Here is a 10,444-nt window from a genome sequence, read left to right as displayed (position 1 = left end):
AAAGCATTTATTTGGTTTGAGGGGCATTTGAAGTTTCACATAAATCTGAAGAGCTTTTTAAAATTAGGATTTCAAAATCCAAATTTCAAATCTGGCACTCCCATATACTCCGGTTGTCTGATTTACTCGACTGAAACATTTAAATTAGAAAAAAAACAAAAAACTAACAGAAACCTGCTATTCTGTAACCAACCATAAGCAATAATTTTCACTAAAAATCTAATGGGTCATCTTTTTTTGAGAGAAAAGTCCCTTCTTGAATATTAAATTATACTTAGAATGTTTCCATTTTATTTGTTTAGCTCAAGATTTATTCACTGAACTTTTGAACCTTAGTGTAAAAATCACACGAAAAACTTTCAATCCTTTCACTATGGTTCAATGTGGGGAAAAAAAGGTTTTTGCAAAAATGAGAAAACCCAAGAAATCACCTTCATCTAATTATTCACATCTTTATCGCTCCACGTTTGGCAGCAATTCCAGCCTCCAGCCTTTGGTGCCACCAACTTACCTCATCTGACTTTTGGCAGTTTGAGCCTTTCTTCTTTGCAGTTCTTTTCCAGCTCCATCAGGTTGGATGCAGAAGTCTGTTCAGCCATTTTCAGATCGCTCTTGGTTTTCTGTTTTTAATAAACTTGCAAAATACTCTAAAAACACATTGGGATAACAGGGCATTTGTGAATAAAATTAATTTAATACAACTTCAAATAAGGCTGTAACATAGCAAAATGTGAAAAAAGTGAATACTTTCTGTATGTACTGTATTACAATAGAAGTTTCATAAATCTTGATTAAGCTTTGCAGAGGTTGCAGAAAATGTGTATAATTATATATAAATGAATAAAAACACTTTGAACAACACAAATTAAACTTAAAACAATGTATATACTTTATTTAAGGCCAATTTCAAAGTATCATATAAAGAAACGTATAATGTAACAGAATTTATTGTTCTAAAACACATGCACATATCAAAAATGAACATTCATTACCGAATATAAATTCATTTCATGTGCATTTAGAAAACTCTAAATACTAAAACAAATTAACTTGTGATTAGTTCTACTGCTAAAATGAGTCAACAACTAATTTTCTTACAATTTACACTCTAGGTAAGAATAAAAATCAGTTATGTGACAACAAAAAAAAAAGAAAAGAAAAAAAGCGTCGCTGCATTAAATGAAAACTAGCTGTGTTATGGAAGCATTGTGGGGTACCACTTATTTTAGTTGCATTGTTCTCTCCAAACACTGTTTTAAAATCCATCAAAACACGGTTTCATGATCAGTAAAAATCAGTACTACAATGAAGTTCTCACACAAAATAACAAATAAAAAAAAAATTTAAAAAAACAGTTAATGTCCTCTAATCTAAGATACATGTTTAAGCATGTGTTCCATCACGTTAATGCTATCAATTCACTGTTGGGCTGGCAACAGAATCAGCGTGCCATCCAGCAAGGCCTCTAGCAAGATTATCCAAAAGGTTACTGCAGTTAATGCACAGATGTAGCCACCATGTAAACATCGCCATGATCACGAGAGAAGCTGTCGGTGTGTCGCCTGCACAGCGGCCGGAGCATTTTTGTAAAATTATGTAAACATGCGCTCGCTGTTCGAAAATCACTTTCTCTTTTGTTCAGAAACCTCCGAACCTCTCCGCCGGAACTAGTCAGATGCGTCCGATAACACTTAAAACATACAGAAAACATCTCATTAGCTTATACTGTTTTGCAGAATCAAGAGTTTTGTTCATGTGGAGGCCGATTGACATTCCTCGATCCCGACGATGGAAGTGAAAAATAAGGGTAGTGTCATTAGAAGAAAAAACAAAAGTAACTAAAAAATAAAAGTAATTAAAAATAGACAAAAAACATCTTTGGAATCGTGACTGAAATATCTGATTGTTTGTGAATTATCCCATTAAACATCAAACAAGACACACACACACCGTGTAACTTCCAGCAATAAGCCAAACCCTTTTCCTTCTTGGTTACGTTTAAACATGACTCTAAAACCTGCTTTAACTTGTCCAAGCCCAGCCCATTCAAACTGTTGGTACTTTTAGACGCTCGACGCAGCATCACACAGAGCGGGCTGCGAGGAGGGCGCTCCGGTTCAAACATTGTAAATTCATATATCCTGTCACATGCGTGAACTGATTTGAGCGATAATATCTGTGGAGTCTACAGATTTTCCTTTTTTTTTGGTTAATATTTAGCAGAGAAAGGATAAAAATTCAGCTCGCGACGAATAAAAACGCAATAACACTAATAGGTGAATATATATTGTAAAGCAAAAGAAGAGAGAATCAGAAGATAGATGAACAAGTCCAAACGATTTAGTTTGTGTCTTGGCAGAGGGAATCTGATGCTCTCATTACAGTTGACCCTGTTAAGTTATTAAAGGAAGAGAAACGAGCAAAACAACCTCCCCCACCCAAAAACCCGCCTTTTTAAAAAAATCTAAGCTATTATACACGTGTAACAAGCTACAAATAAAACACACATTTTAGGCTAGGCTTGGATAAGAATGAGAGAAAAAGAAGCTACGGGTAAGAAAAAGATCCCCGAAATTCACCTTGCGTTTATAAAACATAACACAGTTTGATTATTAAAACAATTAACATGCGGCTTATACATGCATGAATACAGCCTGACGCCTATCGTTGCATTATATATACTGGGTAAATTGTTCGAGTTGCTCGCGTCTTTAAAAAATACATCCGAAGGCACTTGATCTATTAAAGGTTTAACTTAGACTTGCTGGCACAGCCAAGCAGCGATGAGTCGGTCCCCAGTTTCAAACCCCACCCCAACAAAAAGCAAAGCCACCAACTCCAAATCGCGCCTCAAATTACCTTCACTCCAAATCAGTATTGTTCTCTATGCTTCGAATACATCATTTTTGGTTTTGCAGGCTCGTTGAAAAAAAAAGAAAAAAATGTTTGAGGCAAACATAAAGCTATTTGACTAAATTCAATAGTCCCAAACACAGATGCTTAGGTCGCACTGCAAAAACAAGAGAGGCTCCAGAGGTTCCGGGTGGGAAGCAACATGGGAAATCCTTGCAGAAGACAACATGCACTCGGTCGCTTCAGCTACCATCTGGGTAAATAAGCTGACAGACCTGTGAAAAGTTTTGGGGCCCTTGCATAATTGTCTGTTCATAGGCCAGCCTTGAAGACACAGACAAATTCAAAAAGATAAAAACACGCCTGAAAAGATCAGAATACTGCCTGAAAAGAGGTTAGGCCTTACATGCTGAGAGGCACAGAAGTTCAGAGAGGCTCGCTGAAATGTCTGGTAAAAGCATCTATGAATCCTTCACAGATCAGAGCAGGCGACGGTTCAGAGCGCAGCGGGGAACAAATGGTACGGAGCGCCCCGCCCGGCCCCACCCTGCTTGGGTCCTCTATAACCACGTCAGGAAGTTCTCCTTGTCGATCTTGGTAGCCGCCAGCACAGACTCCATGTCGCTGAGGATGTCGGAGCTCAGCGGCTCCTGCAGACTAGCCATCAGCTCCTCGCCCTCCACCGCCATGTTCTCGCCCTCCAGGGTGCCCAGATCCACGTCGGTTCCGGGGATGGCGTCCAGGTAGTCAGGGAATCGGCTGGGCTGCGATGCAATGGAGGCTGGGAGAGGGTCTCCTGATGGACAGAAGATTACATTTTTTTGTTGGATCAAGCCTCAACAGGAAGTGATGACAGAACCAAAATAAATCACTTCACAAAGAAAGTGAGCAGTCTACAGACAGGGAAACAGGAATCACAGTTTTAGGAAAAAAACTAAAGATTGCTTGCAATCTAGCAACACACTTGGAAATGGATCAAGGCAAAGACAAGAAGCTTTTAGCATAAAAAAGAGAAATAATACAATATTGAAGATTCCAAAATGAACAAATAACCTGATAACTAGTAAGGTTATAAAAGAAGAATCTGGAAAAGGCCAGTATTTTATAATCTACTCAAGATCAAGCAGCCACATATAATCTATTATTGACTTCCCTTCAACTTTTTTACATTTTATCAAGCTACAAAGTTTACTTAAATTTTTTGTAAAGTGCTTCGATACTATATTTGTTGTCAACACATAAATACAGCTGAACTGAATCAGAAGCATCTATGCAGTTTGTTTTGATTTTATGTGATGAACAAACGGTTGTTACATTATTATAATGCGGAACAAAACGCGTTCCTCTGACTATGATGCCGTTTGACTAACTGAAACAAAACTTTTTTGTGTTCACAGAACAGCACAAAGGAGGACTCAACTTACAAATTAGTGGACTTCTGACACCCAACAAATGGCTGTAGTTTTCAGGCGAAAAGGGGACAGAATTCAAATCTTTCATATTTTCTATTTAAAAAATATTTTGAAAACTGCATAATTCACTTCATTTCTCTGCACTCCTTCGTATGGATGTGCAACATGAAACCAGAATGAGATACACTGATGTGTGTAGTGGTAACGTGACACAATGTGGGAAAGTTACAGAGGTGTTTACCTTGACTTTACCCACAAGTTTGCTGCCAAAACTTTGGCTCGTTATCAACAGGCGGTGTAAAAGGTGGCGCTGTCGACGGTATGCGGCTGCACCAATGGCTCGGATGACTTCCACATGGCTGAAACTTTGGGTTTTGTTCAAGAATTTGAGGGAAACATAAGCTACAATCAAGGGGGAGATATTTTCCATGGGAATTTTTTTGTAATGTTTTGGGAGGAATTAATGCTAGACCTCAGTCTGTAGGTCTTTGAAAGTCTTGCTTCAGAGAGGCTCTGTGACCACCAGCCTGCAGTCCAGATCTGTCTTCCATTAGAAAAGAATCGGAAATATTCCACAAATGCTGACTGGCTACGGTGCCGGGGTCAGAAAGTCTCACGGCATCAGAACGGTCTGCAAAGCTAAGAGTAGGTTTTTCCTTTGTCAGGTAGGCATGCCAAATTTAATATGTTTTGTCCGTTTTGTTGCCATGACGATGCCGGAGATGCACCAACGCACCACTCACCTGTATCCATTTCATCCACGCTGTTCAGGAAGTCATCTGGAGTGCGAGGAACGCTGTAGCTGCTCATGCTCAGCCCGCTGTCAGTGCTCTCATCCCTGGAGTGGTAGGTCCCGCTGGAAATCCGCAAACATCAAAACATCGATTAGAAACTGCTTCAAGGGTCCCCAACGTGCGAATAAACCGGCTAAAATAAGTGCAGAACCAACTTTTTTTAAATATACACAAATTATTTTTTTAGTAGTTATATATATATATATATATATATATACACACACATTTTCCATGGAATAAATCCCACATTTGATTTTGACAATAAAATGAAGCTAATATCATTTGTCATTATTACCTCAGAAACAAAGTTTTTTTTTGTTTTTTTTTTACTTTCGTAATTTTTCCCACACATCAACATCCTGTAGAAGAAAATGAATCTGTCCTCTCTTTTTATAGTCATTATTCTATGTTTCTGTTCTTGTTTTAAAACAAACAAAAACCAAACAGAAATAATATTAGTATTCTTGAAAAATTAACAGATATTTATTAACATTTTTAAGTTGTCTTTTCAGGAGAGTTTTATTTAGCTGGACCGAGGGCAAAAACAGCTCTTTGGTTTGTGAAGGCTGCAGACCCCTAAATGGCCTAAAACTAATTCAAATCAAGCTGAAACTTCAAAAGTTTTTCTCGAATTGATCAACTTTCCTTTGCCATCAAATGGAGCTAGAAGCTTCTGCATTTGATCTGTTAAAATCTCACACACCTACTTCACCTTTTCACCCAATATAACAGGAAAAGAAGCAACAATGAAAGGGCCTAAAAGACAAAAAGAGCAAAGAGGATATTTGACAAGCCTGTACTAATTAGCAGAAAAATATGTAGGCAGAGTATGGCAGAGGCAGGATGAATGAAGCCATTGTGAGAGCAGGGGGGGGAGCGGAGTGAACGGGGATGGGTGGGGGCTTCAGTTTGGCCTGTCTACTGACCTGACCACATGCTCTCATAGCCTGCTTGCTATTCAGCTCTTTCCACACTTTGTCAGCTTGAACCGCTCGGATTTACACTCCGCTGTGACGCTCTGCTCCGTTTACGTGTGGAGAACTCTGCCGTCTGTCCGAACCGGCAGCTGTTTCCGATCTAATAAAGGCCCAACAAAGTGCTTTTCATAACACGCACCACCATTTTAGCTCTGATGTGACCTGTAATGCTGCCGCTGTACACCAGGGGTCATTGCCGTGCGGAAAACTTCCGGCTGGTCTGTGTGAGTCATTAACATGAGGAGGGTTAAAGCCCAGAGACAGGCCCTCTGTTTTTGCAGCTTGCGTAATGCGGCCTCAAACGGCCCAGCGCACCGGTCCCCCTCACACAGGAGCCAGTAAGCATGACGAGCCGAACCAGAACTGGAAGTTTTTTTGGCAGGCAGCCTCATGCTAGTCAGGGATTCTGCTGTGACAGAGGAAGACTTCCTCCATTTTCTTTACAGAGCTCTCTGTGTGAGACTGACCTGTTGAGGAATGGGTCAGAGCTGTTGACTGTCATGGTCCGAGCATCTTGGGCCAAAGGAGAGGAGACGGGGTTTGTGCTGCCGTCTTGATCCATACTGGTGGGCAGCTGGTTTCTCAAAGCAAGCTCCTGTGGGCGATGAAAGAAATTGATTACGAACAGCTGCAGCTTCCAAAAAATATGTCTGAACCATCTCACACCATGGTACCACAGTCGGTCGTGCATATTATGGCATTCATTATTTGCGAGACAACTAGGCCTGTCATGATAACAAATTGTCCCACAAATTATTGCAATAAATGGCAATATTGTCACTTTCAGACTATTCTGAGACCAAAGCATAAAAATCCAATTTGTCCTCTCAACAATGAACTTCAATTTTTAGGCTCAGACAAGGAAAAATAGGCAAAACTGCAAGTTGGGATTTTTGTGGAAAAATAAAAGTGCAAACTAACTTGTTTGCCAAAAATTCACAGCATTTTTCAAAATGCTAAATTTTCAATATTAAAAATTTGTATTTCTTTAAAGAAAAAATACAATTTACAAAGAAGCATGAACATGGAAATGATCTTGCTCACTTTCCTTTATCATGTGATTAATTGATTTATTGCTTATTGTGACAAGCTTAACAGCAGCAGCCAAAAAGATGATGTTCTTCAAGCTATAAATGAATTAAAATCCCAACAGGAGCAGAGGACAACAGTTAACTATAACTAGCAAAAAGTGCTGGTGAGAACCTAAGTTCTGTTCTCAACATCGGTATTGGCCGATTTTTACATTTTTCATTGTTTGACATATTGGTATCAGTTCAATAAATGAAACTGGGCTGATATTATCAAATGATGCTTTTTCCATGTTGTCATTTTTGTTTTAGGAGGGTTGGCCATGTGACACTTGTTTGGTCATGTGACTAAAGAAGTGCAGCATGGCGAGGGGTTTAACTGAAGCAGAGACTTTTTTCATGGTGCTGTAAGTTTAGAGAAATATGCGTCATATTGCGATAAAAATATCGGCACTGGCACCTATTCTCGCATCGGTGCATCCCTAATGCCAAATTTGAAAACTAGTCTTTTAAGCTAAAATTCCAATAGTAAAATTGGGAGTTTCTCTAACTGTGCGTCCAAATCCAAAAAGCTGTCTTTTATATAAAACCTAGATAAAAAGGAAAGAAAATATAAATCATCAGAGGCGTAATTGTATTTTTACTAAGGGGACCATAGTAAAATTGTTTATATACAAGTTGAACTTTACCACATTGTTTTAAATTCAGACAAAAACTTTACTGTGTTCTATTTAAACAGTCTTTTTCTGCCTAATGTCAGCCTTTTCTCATTTTGTTATTTTTATCTTCATGCTTTTAATATTTCTCTTTACACTAGCTTATTTGCCTGCTAATTTAGATCTTATGAAAAGAAATCTAAACTTCAAGCCAATTTTTAATATTTAAAAATGCAATGTTTTTAGTTTGTTTACATGAATCTCTGATGCTTCCTGACTTTAGTCAATTTCTTCAGTTCCACATTTCATGTCATTTGACAAATGAACACAACATTCTTTGCAGTGATAGTTAAGGTTTGCAGGGTCTCTTTTCAATGTCTGTGAAGCTCTGGTGTTTGCTAAATTTGAGTGCATACAATATGTCCTTTTTGAATGCCTAATTTTCTGATGAGGTTCTGATTGAGAAAACTACAATTTTCCCCAAAGGAATTCCAACTTGTGGAGTAATTTCTGAAAATTATATAAGCTCCAGATGTGGAAATTTCACCTTTTGGTTAAAAATCAAACCACTTCTACATTGTTTGTTTTTATGACATAACCCAACACGTCTCTTAAAAATAGTGATACTTGTTATAAAAAATTTGGGAACCACTGGACTTACACCTCAGTTGCAGTAACACATTGCTCCATACAACCCCCTCCCGTTCCCCCCATAAAGTATTATGTTACACAAGGGGCCAGCCGCCACAGTCTAAGACAATTGTTTTCTACACATGCTGCTTTAGATAAGGTTGAGGATATGATGTCACGTTGTTCTGTTTCAACTCCTTCAACGGGAAGGTGAAATGACTTGACCACTGTCACTATTTTGAGAATCAGCTTTTATGGGAAGAAAACCCCCAAAAAGGAAGGCTGGCTCTGAGTGGGGAGTGACGCTTCTGCATAAAAAGTCACTGCCCAACAAGTGTGGGGACTTTTTTTCCTTGTTGTTTGGGTTATGACTTATTCCGACAGTTTTGCAAAACAGGTCCTGCTTAAACGCAAGTCACAGATTTCCATGTGGCACTTGTGTCAAACTAGAAGTGACTGGCGTGTCAAGGCAGCAGCTTCTAGTTTACAGTCATTCTGTTCTGTAAGGCACAACCATTGCGCCATCCTAGATTTCTTGCTCTAGTGAGACTGGAAAGGCGTACTTTCCATCCAACACTGGAAGTAGCATTTCCTGTTCGATGAGGAAGGTAAGACCAGTGCCAGCCTCTGGCTAACTTGATGGACAAGTCGGCTTGTTTTGCAAAGTTATCTGCGAAGTCATCCGTTAAGACCAGAAAAAGAAGATCACTTTCAATAGCAGGCTACAAAGTAAAGAAGATCCACTCACAAACATCAGATTAGCTGATGTGTGGGTGCATAAAAATAGCACATAACTAGGCAGTGTCATTGCAGATCGGCCAAGGTTGCACAGCAAAATGTTAGGTTACAGGTACCATAATTTTTGTCCAGGTCTGTTTTATTAGTTTTTTTTGTTGTTGTTGTTATTCTGTTGAACCACATTTCAAAAGCAATATCTAATTTTCATTGGTTAATTTTCAGTAAGTTTTTATTTTATTGTCAGTTTCAAATAATTTCAGTGACCACTGTTTTGTTCATTAACTCAGTGCTACCAACTAGGGACGCACCATTAAATCGGTCCCGATTTCTTTAATTTTGGGAGATTGGCGCTTGACTGATACTTGCATGTGAAGCGGATCTCATCCACGATCACATTTTAATCGATCGTAAAATCGATCGCTGAAAATTAGCCTTTTTGCTCTGACGTGAGAGAGCTGGCTGACAACAGACCTGCCCATCAGGTCATGTTTGCACATGTGAGGGTAACAATACTCACCCCATTGTTGCTAACTTAGCAATATTTAAAAGAAAAAAATGGTACCAGCCAAAATTGATATCGGCAGGTCAGGCATTTTAAAGACCAGTGGACGGTCAAAAATCTGCAATCGGTGCACACCTAATACCGACAGATAGATCTCTGGCTAATCTGGCACTTCCTCATTAATCTTTAAAGTACAGGACCAGTAAGACAAAAAAATATTTTTAAAACTAATTTTTAAAATTTCTGTTAGGTTTATTGATGCTAAAACAGTAGTATTTTCCTGGAAAATACTAAACCTTTATCATGTTTTATGCACATCAAATTGCAGGAGCTATTAAAGCCACAAGACAAAAGATTCCAGCAAAAACAATAAATCAAAAAAATCTGGCAAGAATTTTAAGTCAGCCAGGAAACAGAGCTCCTGTAGCAGAAACCTTTCTGTGAAAACAAAATTAATTTTGCAGTGCCTGATAAGGACTCAACAACAACATGACCGGTGAAACCTACAGCACATGATCTCCGTGGCCCCTAAGGAAGGTCAGATGGCTGTATTCTCCTCACAGCCCGTTGCATGTACACACACGGGTCACTTCCTACACCGTGAACTTTAAACAACCCAAGTGAACGGCAGGGTAAATAAAGTCTCCAGCACTCTCATTCATAACCATAAAGCTCAGCCTCCAGCTTATGACACAGTCCTGAGTAAATCAGGAGACGCTGCAGCACCACCCTGCGTGGGCGGGAGTGTAAGGAAGTGATAAATTTACCACATATGACTCAGAGGGCAGGATAACTGAACAATAAAAACTGATCAAAGGGGCTTAAGATCCACCACTATACTTAATTCATGACTT

General features: G+C 39.0%; 1 protein-coding gene across 2 annotated transcripts in view; it reads right to left on the bottom strand.

Annotated features, from left to right (window-relative positions):
• Positions 1-862: 862 nt before the first annotated feature.
• yap1 (Yes1 associated transcriptional regulator) overlaps positions 863-10,444 on the bottom strand; it is a 33,705-nt gene continuing 24,123 nt past the window's right edge. For both annotated transcript variants that reach the window (XM_028045584.1, XM_028045585.1), the window contains 3 exons: positions 6,504-6,631; positions 5,009-5,121; positions 863-3,649 (listed from right to left, as the gene is read on the bottom strand). In XM_028045584.1, the coding sequence (XP_027901385.1) occupies positions 3,414-3,649; positions 5,009-5,121; positions 6,504-6,631 (477 nt within the window). In that variant the 3' untranslated portion in view covers positions 863-3,413. The remainder of the gene's footprint in view (positions 3,650-5,008; positions 5,122-6,503; positions 6,632-10,444) is intronic.

This window comes from Xiphophorus couchianus, chromosome 18, assembly GCF_001444195.1.
Source record: "Xiphophorus couchianus chromosome 18, X_couchianus-1.0, whole genome shotgun sequence".
Classification (NCBI taxonomy): domain Eukaryota; kingdom Metazoa; phylum Chordata; class Actinopteri; order Cyprinodontiformes; family Poeciliidae; genus Xiphophorus; species Xiphophorus couchianus.
This window is presented reverse-complemented; position numbering and strand designations above follow the sequence as displayed.